Raw genomic sequence first — 13,308 nt, 5'->3', positions numbered from 1 at the left:
CCCTCCTCTGTGTACCCCTGGTGTTCGCAAAAGGAGGTCTACCCCTTGGAGAAGCTAACAATCCATTATGGGGCTCTCAAAAGACCTTTCACTATAGATACAGCAGCACTGGAGAAAAGGCCCAAATTGACAGCTCGACACAAAAGAGATTTACTGCTTTGCTTTATGTGCATGAGTGCTGTTCAAAAGGAGGTAATTGCAGGTTGTATAGATGGGCGAATCCCTAAGGGATTTCACCCCTCCATCACATTTGCATTCACTATTAGCGACCCCCACCCCCAGGAGGGACCAATAAATGTCACCGTGAAACCAGCGTCACCAGCACTATAGCAGCACGTGAAAAAAACGGATGCTGTAAAAATAGAGGTGTCCTTCTGTCTTTATTTTGTTGTATTTTCACGTCGACTCAACCACTGTGCCACTGTTAATGCTCTTTATACATTCCTGTTCAAAAGACTGCATTGATATTGTGAAATAATATTACACTTTAAAATGTAATATATTTTAAAATGTAATTTATTCCTGTGATGGTAAAGCATCAGTACTCCAGGCTTAAGAGTAACATGATCCTTCAGAAATCATTCTAATATGCTGCTCAAGAAATATTTCTTATTGTTATGTTGAAAACAGTTGCATTTTTTAATATGTTCTGGAGACAGCAAGTCTAGTTTTACTTGTATTTCTTGATGTACTCACTGTACTGGTATAATAGATTCTCCCGTTATTAGTTGCTCTTTTTGACTGGCCTGGTATCCAGTGTTGACTCAATATTTTATGACCTGCAGGTCTTGCTGATGTTGCTAATACCACAAATGCGTGACCAGAAAACAGAGGGCAGGATGCCACAAGGAGATATTTAAGAACCTCTAGAAAGACTGAAGGAAAACATCTTTCACCTTCCAAAGCCGTTATACAAACTCTTGTGCACTTTGAGTGCATCAGCACAAGTAAAAGAAGAGCGTTGTAATCATCCTGTTCTCCAAACACCTCAACATGTTTGCCCCAACGACAGCCCTGCCTCCTCCTCCACCCCTATTAACAGGAAGCACTCTACCAGTGCCCAGGTCACCATCCACAGGTCCCTACACAGGTACAGCAGCACCAGAACATCAAAATTTTAATTTTTAAAAAAATTTAATTTTTAAAAACTCAAATCTTTCTCGCATAGTCACTACCTGTGCTCTCTTTCTAGATCACGACCTACTGCGGCAGGAGTTAAACTCTCGGTTCCTGGCCTCCCAGACTGTAGATCGAGGAGGAGCACTAGCTCCCCAGGCCTACCTGCGCACGGAGTTCCACCAGCACCAGCACACACACCAACACACACATCAGCACACCTTCACTCCGTTCCCCCATTCCATCATGCCCAGCCCAGCAGCACCACTGGTGCGTACCCCTGCCAGACAAGTGAGGAGAAATACTGATACATTGCTTATGTTCATCAATGATTTGAGCTGAAATTGTACCAATTGCAATGTATAAAATTACTTTTTTTCCCTCTTTTCTTGCAGTTTGACAAATACCCCGCTAAAGTGGACACTTTTAATCGACACAGTGTAAGTTAGATCGTATATATTTTCTGAGCACTTAACTCTTTCCCACCATTGACAGAATTTTCCATCATTTATGAAATGACGCTTCCCTGCCATTGACGGAATTTTCCATCATTTATGAAATGACGCTTCCCTGCCATTGACGGAATTTTCCTGCTTTCCATGTTTTCACTGTTATACGGTAGGGGGCGTTATTACACAACTTCTGAAAGAGTAGAGAAGTTCCAGATCAAAACAGAGTCAAAAAAGGAGCAGAAACAAGCGATAAAAGCATTGCTTATGCTCGTTGTAGTCTTTGAAAAAAAAATGCAATTTTCTCTCGCAATTTTTAAAAAAAATGTTTTTTATGAGACTTAACCACGTTCAAGTGTTGATAAAAAAGAATGCAAGAAGCTATAATAAAACATTGTGGTTTAAAAGAAGAGGCTCTGTTCTTTCTTTTGATATATTGCATGTTCAGATATATTCAACAAAATATTCTGGGGGCCAATAAATTTAATTGAAAATGATCAAAAATGCTGATGTTGGCTGGCAACCTTTTTAAAAATGCAGGTAGGGAAAGAGTTAATCGCCTGTGATTTGAGTGGCATTGTTCTTTTAATGATTCATTCTAGAAGTTTATATAGTTTAGCATTAATAATGTGTCTTTCTGAAATTTTACTTATCTATTATCTCTAATATCTATTATCAGCTGGGACTCGAACTCGGGTCACACGAAGCGCAACTGCGCACGAGGCCATCATCTCCATCATTATTACATTTTGATTAAAGATTACAAAAAGGTTTTTTTCCTTAACATACCAATGAATTGTCTAGAATAATTTCAGGAATGTGCATTATTTAAATGGGGTCAAATTTGATTTCACTTTAAAGGCCAGAAACAGAAATGCTTTTATGGCCTGAATCAGCACGAACAGACTTTTGTTTCCTGACATTAATGACATTTTTCCGCTGTTTCCCTGCAGTTGGTCCCGTCCTATCCATCAGTAATGACTGGAATACCTCCTATGGTTCCACCTGCTGGACCATTCAGCTCTCTCCAGGGAGCTTTTCAACCCAAGGTTTGCCTGCCACTCTGTCTCTTAGCTTTCTGTTTTGTTTGAAACACAGCATTCTTAAAAGGCCTTGACGACGCTGAAAGAAGTCTGTGAATAACATATTTCTTAAGTTGAGATGACCTCCCACAAATGGAAGAAAAGAAAGAAAGAAAAAAACGAGAAGAAAAGTCTATGGCTTTCAGATGAGACTCTGTAAACTGTTTATTTTCGGACCCACATTTGCAAAGCCTGTTTTTAAAGGCCAGAAATACAAATAATGTAAAAAAAAAAACAAAAAAAAACCTGGATTCCAGTCTAGCCACACTTATATACTTATATAAGAGAGGAAAGAACAGGGAATATTATGGATTCATGGGCATAAAATTCACAAAGATCTTTATTTGCAGGCTTCCAACCCACTAGATGTGGTGTCAAGACCAGGATCAGTGCCACACCAACTTTTACAGAAGGACTCCAGAGTAAGTTTCCATTTATCATTCTTTGCAAGGCTTCTCTAATGAGTCAGACATGTTCAGGTGTCTCATTAAATACTTACTGCTGTTCTGTTTATCACTGAAGAAACATAAGAAAGATAATGGATTGTTTTATTATATGTTTTTTAGCTTCTTGACCCCATGTGTCCTAAACCAAAGGTAAGGTTTGCATGTGCTCCTTTTTATTAAACATGTAAACCAGGAACAAAATTCTTTACGCTTTATTCATATTGTTTTTTATTTACCTCAGAAACCTGGGAAGTGGTGTGCAATGCATGTTCACATTGCATGGCAGGTTTACCATCATCAGCAAAAAATTAAGGTAAGTTCAAATCAAATAATGGTTCATTTTCAAGATGTAGAATGTATCTAAGTTTTAAACTCGTATTTAATATATAACAGTTTTTCCATCCCTTTATTACAGAAGCAGATGCAGATTGAGCCACATAAATTAGACTTTGGGTTTAAGCCTGAGTTTCTGAATCGATCGTCTGGCTTGAGCTTCATGGGATTGCAGCCACGTGATTTACCCCGCCCCTCCACCGTCCTCTCTAATGCAGGTAGGAATTACAGCTTGAAACATATCCACACAAGTGACTGGAACTTTGCCAAGTAGGATGTTCTTGGATCACCATCTTGTTGATCCTGGAACAACATCCCTATCAACCAATTAGATTATCGGGTTTTGTTTTGCATTGTGCTTAGCACTAGGAACATTCTTATCATCCAGTTACTTCCCACTGATTTTAGGGGTTAAGGTTAGGGCAGGGGTGGCCAATCCTGCTCCTGGAAGGCTTGAAGAGTTCAGCTCCAACCCTAATTAAACACACCTGAACCAGCTAATTAAAGTGTTGATGATTACTTAGAAAGATTACTTCCAGGTATTTTGGAAGTGCAAAGATAATCCAAAAACATGCAGCAAAACCATTGTAACCGTATTAGATCAAATGGCAGAACAAAGCTACAACATTAATGTTCTCAGTGAGCAGTGTCCTGTAATTATATAAAACATTAATGTTATTAGAGTCATAAGACAATGTCTGACAGAAGCAAAAGTGTGCTCATCTATTATCATCTACATCTGTCTTGTTAGGTCCCACACACCCTTCAGTTTCGCCCTATGGATCCTTACCGCATACCCCAAACAATCTCCACAGTCTAGTCCCCCATCATGGTAAGATTCATTTTACTGACTAGAGAATTGAAGCTATGCTAGATCAACATTACTGCTCAAAATCTAAACTCATGCATCTTGTTTTTGTGTAGAGTCTCTTAATAAGCCACTCACCTTTGGAGGCCTAAGTACACTGAGTTCATCTGCCTTTGGAGGACTTGGAAACCCATCAATAAGTAAGGGCTTACATTTATCCTTATATTAAAGGATCTGAAACTGGTGCAGGTGAAAATTCAGTCTTTCCCTGATTGACCATAATTACTCTCTGGCATTTATAGCACCAAATGCAACACAAGGTACTAAAGATGGTAAAACTGTGCCAACTTCAAGTGGAGCTCTGGAGCCCTGGAACAGACTGCACCAGACTCCCTCATCCTTCCCTACGCCACCTCTGTGTCCAAGGCCTTCTGAACCAGAGAGAGCTCCCTCCGTACCAGACAGAGCAGCGATTAAAAAAGACTCCATAATCAACAAAGATGATCAGGAAAGGTACGTACCAGCTTTTGCCTAGTCTACCAAGAGCAAGAAGTTACCTGTAGAAGGTACTTATCAATTAGCATTCCCATTGACCTCAATGACAGTTGCTCAGTTAGTGCATACATCCTTGAAAGGTGGTAAACAGGTTGCTGCCATATTTGCTTCATGGGCTTTTGGATTTTGAAAGATTTAAGAAATCGATAAGCCGAGCTGTCATTGAAGAGTTGGGAATGCTAACGATTTGTTTGACCTCCTTGATGCCTACATAACAGTGTAACAGGGTCTAACTGCCAATCCTGCTCCTCATGTTGGAGCTAAACTCTGCAGGACATTGGCCCTCCTGGAGCAGGACTGGACACCCCTGGTTTAAGAGTTCTTAGAGTTGGCCTGCTGATCAAGAGTTCTTGCTCAAAACTCAAATCTTTTCTTTCAATCATTACAGGGAGCCAAAAGAGAAATCAAATGGAAGGAATTTGTCCCCCATCAGAAACAGTGCACTTGACAACAAACCATCAACAGAGTCCTTCAAAGGTTCCTCTCCAGATGAGTCCAAGGAAGAGGAGCGGGCAAAAGAGAAAACACAAGCCCAAGAGCTCCCGCAACAGACCCGAGAAACCGAGGAGCAGAAACACAAAGAGATCCGGAGTGACAGAAGAGAAGAGGATGTCAAGAGTGAGCAGCAGGCCGCTGAGGACAAGCAAGCAGGAAAGGAGAGTTCATCACCCAAGCAACAGAGAGAGGATCTCAAGCGGTCAAACAGTGATAGCCAACCCTGGGAGCCAGCTGAGAAGAAAATTAGAGTTGAGTATGAGCCCCACGCCAAGAGCAGCAAGGTGAGGGTCAAGGAGGAGAAGAGAGACTACCAGGACCACGAGGTTACAACTCACCAGAAGGTCTTGGAAAAACCATGGCAGGGTCCCAGAGCCCCTGGGATAAACCTTTCACCTCTTTCTACTCACCCTTTGCCTATAGGAATCCCAGCTGGCCACCCTGGTCTCGACAGGGCTAGGCTGATCTCACCTTTTCTTGGAATGAGTCCATTACCTGGAGCCGAAAGGCTGCCTTACTCGCCTCAGCATTGGGAGTCTATGCGGAATGTTTACCGGGGGTTAGACCTTCCTCGTAGAGACTCTTTGGGCAAGGACCTTTTAATGAGAAACGACCCCCTCCAGCGCACCATGATGGGGCACCCTGCTTACCCACGAGAGCCGTTTCTGCAGTCCATGGCCCTAGAGCAAAGGAGTCAGCTGGAGGAGCGTCAGCGCCTGGCCCTACTGAGAGAGGAGAGCGAGCGGGGTCGCCTACTGGCCATGCACCATGCCGCACTGGACCCTCACTTACCGCCTCCAGGACTCCTCACAGCAGCTTACCCCAGCACAGGGCTTCCACATTACAGCTCACTCAGTAGGACTTTCCCTGCTGCATATGTACACACCCAACCACATCCACTTTTCCCAATGCTGCTGACAAGATCAGGGTCTCCGAGACGGATGACCCCTCTTATGGACAGACCTGTTTCACATCCACACAGAGACACTGAAACTCGGTGAGCTGTACTGTATCAGGAACTGACAGACTCGTGTATATCAAGCACTTCATGTGAAAATGTGTAGTCATGGATTGTACAGTGGTGAAAATTATGAATTTTTTTTTTTTTTTTTGTCCAAGAAAATATTAAAATGATTTTTCTGAGAAAAATGGTTTTATTCTTTTTGGATGTTGACAACATATTTAAAACTAAAGGGCTTTAAAAAAAAACTATTTACAACTATAGCAAGGCAACAATGGAACAAAAATACAGCACAATATTCAACAAATAAATTAAATGTTAGCTATTTATGCTCATACTCACCCTATTGTTCCTGGTAATTTGTTTTAAAAGATGTTTGCTTTTATTTTTTAAAATAGAGATAAAAATCAAATTTATATAAAACTTTAAAAAAACAAGCAAAGTGCTACATGGAGTTTCCAGACCCAAAAAAAATGTACAACTATGAGACACCTGAGATCAATTTAAAAAAACAAATAAAACACTAGCAAAATTCTAAACAAAAGATAATGCTATACATCATCCTCTGAACTGTGCATATTAGTTTATAAAAACATTGATCCAATGGAGGTCAAACAGGTTGTGTATTCTTACATAGGTTATCTGATGAAACTGCGTTTGACAGGTATGAGACTACACCACATCCATTCCTAGACCTCTAGCCACTGCAGCCAGAGCTCTAACAGCCCCTGATGGCTCACCAGGCTGGGTCACTTCCTCTGGCTCCCCGATCACCTCAGTCACAGTGTTCAACACACAATACACAGATGTTTCATCGCCTTTAAATGCACTGCTATCAGCCGCCTCCAAGAGCTCTGAGGTGGAAGATGATGAGGAAGGAGAAGAGGGCGATGAAGAGTTTTGGGGAGTGCTGTTGCCGCTGTCGGGATGCATCATGGGCTCCTTGGAGTGGCCGGTTGAACCAGAGACCTTGCGAGGGGTGCGCTTTTCAGCCATATTCTTGATCAACTCTTCCGTAACCTCTACGGTCTCAAAGCGCACCATGTTGAGCCGCAGATACCCATCCTCATCCTTCTTATACCTGTTCAACAGGCAATTGTTAGCGCATGAAGGAAAATAGCTTAGAAGAAACTAATTATACTTAAAATATTATGCACTGCTTTTAACATACCTAAAACGAGAGTGTCCAGATGGCCATTTGAGTTGATGCTTCTTTCGAAGGTGGAGAGTGAGAGTGTAACACCATGAGAAGGTCTTGTCGCAAAGGTGACACTTATACCTTGGAACCATGTTGTCCTGCTGCAGACAGTTATCATACATGTTATTTTCTGTTATTAATAAATTACCTATGATATCTTAGTAACACTTTGATTAAAAGAATGTTCTGGAGAAAATCTAAGTTGATCTCTATTGACAACATTTGTGTGTGTGTGTGTGTAAATGGTGAATTACACTAATTTAACACATTAACAATAATAATGAAAAAATATAATTAATAAAGAGATGTCATTTCATACTTTAAAAATACATGTCAGAAATATTCTCTATAGCAACCATCATAGTAACTCAAATGCTGTCAGCTTAAAACATGAAGCATGGCTGAGGTTATAGCACCCTCTGCTGGCTGACCTCATGCACTCGTTTATAGTGCTGGTTCATGGTGTGGGCCATGCGTGAAGAGTATCCACAGCCCTCTACTGTGCAGTGGTACGCTGCTCCCTCGTTGTGTGTTTCCATGTGTCTCCGCAGATCATGCTGGTTCTTGAAGCTAAAAGAAAGGAGACAAACCATTAAATATTAGCAATATATTATTTCAGTACTTTTTCAGTGTACGCGGACAGTGTACAAACTCTCGGCAGCCACCTGCTCTCACAGAAGTCACATGGGAAGGGCCTCTCATCGCAGTGACGAAACTTGATATGGATCTTCAAAGTGGAGAGGGATGTGCATGTCATGTCACAGAGAGGACATTTTATATGATTCACTGGAGAAAAAAAGAACAGATTTACTGAATGGCGACACGTCTTCTGTAGAGCTGCTTTATAGCTGAATTGAATTAGTTTCATAATTCAACATTGTTACTGAACTTCAACTTTGAACAGCTAAAACTGTATTTGTTTCATAATTTAAGAACAATAATAATAATTAATAATTTTGCATCATTAATTATGTTATTTTATTATTGTGAAGTTGCTTTAAAACTGTGTATTGTATAAAGTGGCATATAAATAAATGTGACGACATATAAAGCATCTATTAGGGCTGGGCGATATGTCTAAAACGTCATATCTCAGTTATTCTTTTGGCTAAATGGCAATATGCGGTATTTATTGGTATTTTCTACATTTTTCTATTTGGATTTAGAAAAAAAAAATCTGTATTTACTTTTTAAAAATCTTAATTTAACATCCTGTCTAATGTTGTCCTACAAATATTGTGTTTATATTGAAAGCTATTAATACAATAGGGAATGTAACCATGTAGTCTGACACACTAATAGGCCTACAGTATGTGCACAAAAGAGAAAGTTACTTTACATTCTAACATTGTAACATTACAATCTAAAAATAAAAACAATGCTTTATAAAGCAGAAGTTAAATTCATTAGACTAAAAATTAAAATAAAAACAAAACGTTTGGAATGACATGAAGGTGAGTAATTAATGACAAAAATTTCATTTTTGGGTGAACTTAACATTCAAATGACATTTCAAACTCTAAGTGAACTCACCATGCTGACGAACATGGTCTCTCAGCAGCCTCTCATTGGCAAATGCTTTGTCACAATGTCCACATGTGAGAGAATCTGCAATAAAAATGTATTTATGGAACAACTACAGCCAACAGACAAGTATTATAGTAACTAAAGACTTTTAAAGGACAATCTTAAAGGGTTAGTTCACCCAAAAATGAAAATAATGTCATTGTTAACTCACCCTCATGCCGTTTCACACCCTTAAGACCTTCGTTCATCTTCAGAACACAAATTAAGATATTTTTGTTGAAATCCAATGGCTCAGTGAGGCCTGCATAGCCAGCAATGACACTTCCTCTGTCAAGATCCATTAATGTACTAAAAACATATTTAAATCAGTTCATGTGAGTACAGTTGTTCAATATTAATATTATAAAGTGACGAGAATATTTTTGGTGTGCCAAAAAAAACCCAAAATAACAACTTATATAGTGATGGCCGATTTCAAAACACTGCTTCAGGAAGCTTCAGAGCGTTATGAATCAGCGTATCGAGTCATTGATTCAGATCGCATGTCAAACCGCCAAACTGCTGAAATCATGTGACTTTGGCGCTCCGAACAGCAGATTCGACACAAAAGATTTATAACGAGAGAGAAAATGTCATTGCTCCCTATGCAGTCCTGACTGAGCCATCGGATTTCAACTAAAATATCTTAATTTGTGTTCCGAAGATTAACGAAGGTATTACGGGTGTGGAACGGCATGAGGGTGAGTAATTAATGACAGAATTTTCATTTTTGGGTCAACTAACCCTTTAAATATCAGTCAATGACTGAAGAGGAACGATGCAAAACAAACAGACCTTCCGGTTCCGCTTGCCTCTGAATATGGTCAAAGAACTTGGTATTGCTGGAGAACATACAGCCGCAGGTGGGGCAAGCAACCAGTCGCTCCTGTGTATGACTGCGCAGATGTTCCCGCAGACGGTACTTGATTTTAAAGAAAGCATCACAGCCTACAAAAAGAGAACAAAAATGTTTCACACAGACAAAATGATTATAAACAAGTGAAAATGTTTGCAGAAAGCGCCTACCTGACCAGCTGCAGAAGAGGGCCTGCTGTCGATCAGGAAGCGGCTGGAGCTCAGTGCAGTGTGCATGCATGTCAACATGACGGTAGAACCATTCCGGATTATTAAATGAACTCTGACAACACAAAAAGAATCACGTAAACTCATTATATGATGTCTATAATTTAAGTAAAACAGAAGTGACACTCAATACTAACATCACAGTGCTGCCACTGACAGACAAATCCCTCAGAGACATCCGGGAGTAGGCTGCTGCTATGGAGATCTTGAGTGCAACTAGCCAGTTCGGGGTGGGATTCAAGAAGCTGAGTCCCGATGCATTTCAGCTTGCTGTGGAAGATGTGGAAATGGGCATGAGCGACAAGCTCACTTTGGCTTCCCATCGCCAGGAACTGACAGCCCCTCCATAGGCACGGATAATCCTCTATAAAAGAGATTATGTCAAACACTATCATCTTAATGTGTGCATTAATTGCAATTTACATACAATTCAAATGCTGCCTCATGTAGATCTACTTAATTGTCTATTTATGCATGCATAACAATGTCCTACCCAGTTCCTCCATGGCATCTCCTTCCCCAAGATGCTCCTTCAAATGTATAGACATGTGATCACTCAACTCCTCCATGCTTTGACTCTTGAAAGTGCATGAAGCCCACTCGCATGTCACCACTATTTTAGAGACATTTCTTCTTTTCGCCATTTTAACCTTGAAGATAGCATAGAACTACATTAACAGGAGACTTCTGAATACTAAATACACTGCATTTGGTAATGATAACAACCTTAACGTGCCTTTAAAACAGTAAGGCCTTTTTAGAGATAAGCTCATGAGAAGTAAACAAACGTTCAACAGCTCCTAATGTAAACAAGGTTGTGTGCTTCTGGTTTACTGCTCCATACATAAGCAAATAAATCTCATTACAACACCGTGATGCTGTCAAAGAGGTTATGAATGATTAAATTCGCTTACTTTGATGTTAATGAGTCACGGGCTGGTTTGAAGATCAGTTGCTAGTTCAGTTTCAATAACTGGTCGAGGCTCAGAAGCGCGCGCACACATCCAGGCATCAATGTACAGGGAAATTCACATAGTCTTAAAATATATTGAGCACATGGACTCTGTTCTGTAAAAATGTTTCATTGTTTAGGAAATTAAATTACATAAAACTTCGTTTCCGAAGAGCGGATGAGAGGACAGACAGGAACGCGGGTAAAGTGTTTGTTTGAGAGGATGGAGAAGGTCATGACGTGTGTTTCCGTGTAACAGGCAAAATAAAAGTCCCGATGAATCTTTCTTCTACGGATCAGGGTTTGAGCTTTTGGAAGTGAATTAATGATAGGTATATTTTAATCTCCATGGGATATAAAAAACATATTACACAATTCTTAATATTATTGGAAAAGCTCAATTAAATGATCTAGCTTTTTGTATTGGTTTGCGATTTGCAATTTTTTTTTATTTGTTTTATGGTAAAATATATGTAACCAATATTAAAATATGTATGTAATGCAATTTTAATGGTTTTATTTATGCTTCAAAATAGAAAAACAAGTGGGGGGAAATATGCAGTACTCAAAATAACCGCTGGAGGGCACGTGATGACTGCATTCAAATAAGATTAAAAGTAGCTGGGTTTAAAAATGAGACATTTTCGTTTTGTTCTTTATCTTTAAAGATGGGATATTGTTCATTTAAATAAGTTATAGGCATATACAATGACCCATTTCATTTATGCTTTTCACATTTTTACCACACCCAAACAGTATTCGTGCAGTGACTTGAATTTGCCAGCACTATGCAGAGCCTGAGACTTGAATTATTTATTGAATTTTGTGAGGACGACTGAGCCGCTGCTGGGAGTCCTTTTCTAACACTGAAGGCCAACAGATCCACCATCTTCAACTGTGTGATTTATGTGGCCAGATGTTTCAAGATTGAGCAATAGCATCACATAAGGGTCAATGACGTGACAGGTCTTTTTTTTTTTTTTTGTCCAAAGGCCTTAATAATAATAATAATAATAATAATAATACTAATAAACAAAGATATGACATCCAAAGTATGTAAGGTAGCACGACTAGATCTCTTTTATTGAATCCAAAAGGTTTTAATTATATTTTGCTACATATAAAGGTATTTTAAAGATTTTGAAGCGTCAAAAGGTCAGTCGGTTTAACCGTCCAAAGGCAAATACAGCCATTTCATTTGTGATCTTAAAATGTAATAAATGTATATATTTTTTACTCTGATATAATTTTATAACATCATTTATCAACATAGTGCAAAATGGTATTAAAATTATGTGTAGAAGTCGTTGCTTTGTTATGAGAAAGAATGTCATTTAAGTCATGCGGTCAATATCATGTGACAGGATGTGACATCATTAGACACCTGCAAAGGATGGTCGTGAAGCAAAGTAACTTACTATTTGAAAAATAAAATATATTGTTTTCACTTGCTCATACGCATGTCCTGAAACATCAGGTCATTTGGTAACAACCACTATAAAACATGGAAAATGTTGTAATATTTTAAAACTTGTTCTAAATATAAAATGTTTGATTGTCTTTTTACTAGCTAGCTAGATATCAACCTGTTAGCATTGAAAATATTGTCATTTAGTAGAACCAAAAGTGTCATTCTGTAAAACCCAAATTTTGGTTAAACCAAATGGTGACAAATTTTGTCCATTTTGTAAAATTGATTATAAAAACCACATAATCTCATTGTTAACACTTAAAGGATTAGTCCACTTTTAAATAATATTTCCTGATAATTTACTCACCCCCATGTCATCCAAGATGTTCATGTCTTTCTTTCTTCAGTCGAAAAGGAATTAAGGTTTTTGATGGAAATATTCCAGGATTATTCTCCATATAGTGGACTTCAATGGCCTCCGAACGGTTGAAGGTCAAAATTACAGTTTCAGTGCAGCTTCAAAGGGCTTTAAACGATACCAGACGAGGAATAAGGGTCTTATCTAGTGAAACGATCGGTCATTTTCGAAAAAAAAAATGTAAATGTATATGCTTTATAAACACAAATTATCCCCTTTTTAAGTTTCAAAAAACAAAACACATCACAAATGTATTTATTTAATGATTTTAATCATTTTCATTCAATGCAAGCTCACAACATAAGCACATCACACTTAGAATTACCACTTGGACATCTGATGGCCCTATGTTGCTCAATATACAGGCACTACTGTTATGGAAAGCATAGCTTGAGGATAGCACCTAGAATGGTGTGCACGGCACGTGTAGGACAA

At 39.0% G+C, this 13,308-nt stretch overlaps 2 protein-coding genes across 3 annotated transcripts; one reads left to right on the top strand and one right to left on the bottom strand.

Annotated features, from left to right (window-relative positions):
• Positions 1–993: 993 nt before the first annotated feature.
• auts2b (activator of transcription and developmental regulator AUTS2 b) lies at positions 994–6,355 on the top strand. Its single transcript, XM_067365868.1, has 12 exons — positions 994–1,090; positions 1,193–1,407; positions 1,512–1,556; positions 2,519–2,614; positions 2,998–3,069; positions 3,214–3,243; positions 3,335–3,406; positions 3,509–3,644; positions 4,178–4,258; positions 4,351–4,434; positions 4,537–4,747; positions 5,178–6,355. Exons 1-12 carry the CDS (start codon positions 994–996, stop codon positions 6,283–6,285), a joined length of 2,247 nt encoding a protein of 748 aa, XP_067221969.1. The 3' UTR covers positions 6,286–6,355.
• Positions 6,356–6,441: 86 nt separating this feature from the next.
• On the bottom strand, positions 6,442–11,282 carry zgc:112083 (uncharacterized protein LOC550461 homolog). Of its 2 annotated transcripts, none has more exons than XM_067365485.1 (10): positions 11,007–11,282; positions 10,586–10,742; positions 10,230–10,456; positions 10,036–10,147; positions 9,805–9,957; positions 8,977–9,051; positions 8,109–8,229; positions 7,875–8,013; positions 7,417–7,544; positions 6,442–7,326 (listed from the first exon to the last, which is right to left on the bottom strand). In XM_067365485.1, exons 2-10 carry the CDS (start codon positions 10,734–10,736, stop codon positions 6,918–6,920), a joined length of 1,515 nt encoding a protein of 504 aa, XP_067221586.1. In that variant the 5' UTR covers positions 10,737–10,742; positions 11,007–11,282; the 3' UTR covers positions 6,442–6,917. The 2 variants fall into 2 exon arrangements, with proteins under 2 accessions (XP_067221586.1, XP_067221587.1); XM_067365486.1 differs by having other exon boundaries at positions 7,417–7,541.
• Between the last annotated feature and the right edge of the window lie 2,026 nt (positions 11,283–13,308).

This window comes from Chanodichthys erythropterus, chromosome 17 (genome assembly GCF_024489055.1).
Source record: "Chanodichthys erythropterus isolate Z2021 chromosome 17, ASM2448905v1, whole genome shotgun sequence".
Taxonomy (NCBI): domain Eukaryota; kingdom Metazoa; phylum Chordata; class Actinopteri; order Cypriniformes; family Xenocyprididae; genus Chanodichthys; species Chanodichthys erythropterus.
Note: the sequence above shows the minus strand (reverse complement) of the source record. Positions and strands in the feature narration are given on the sequence as shown.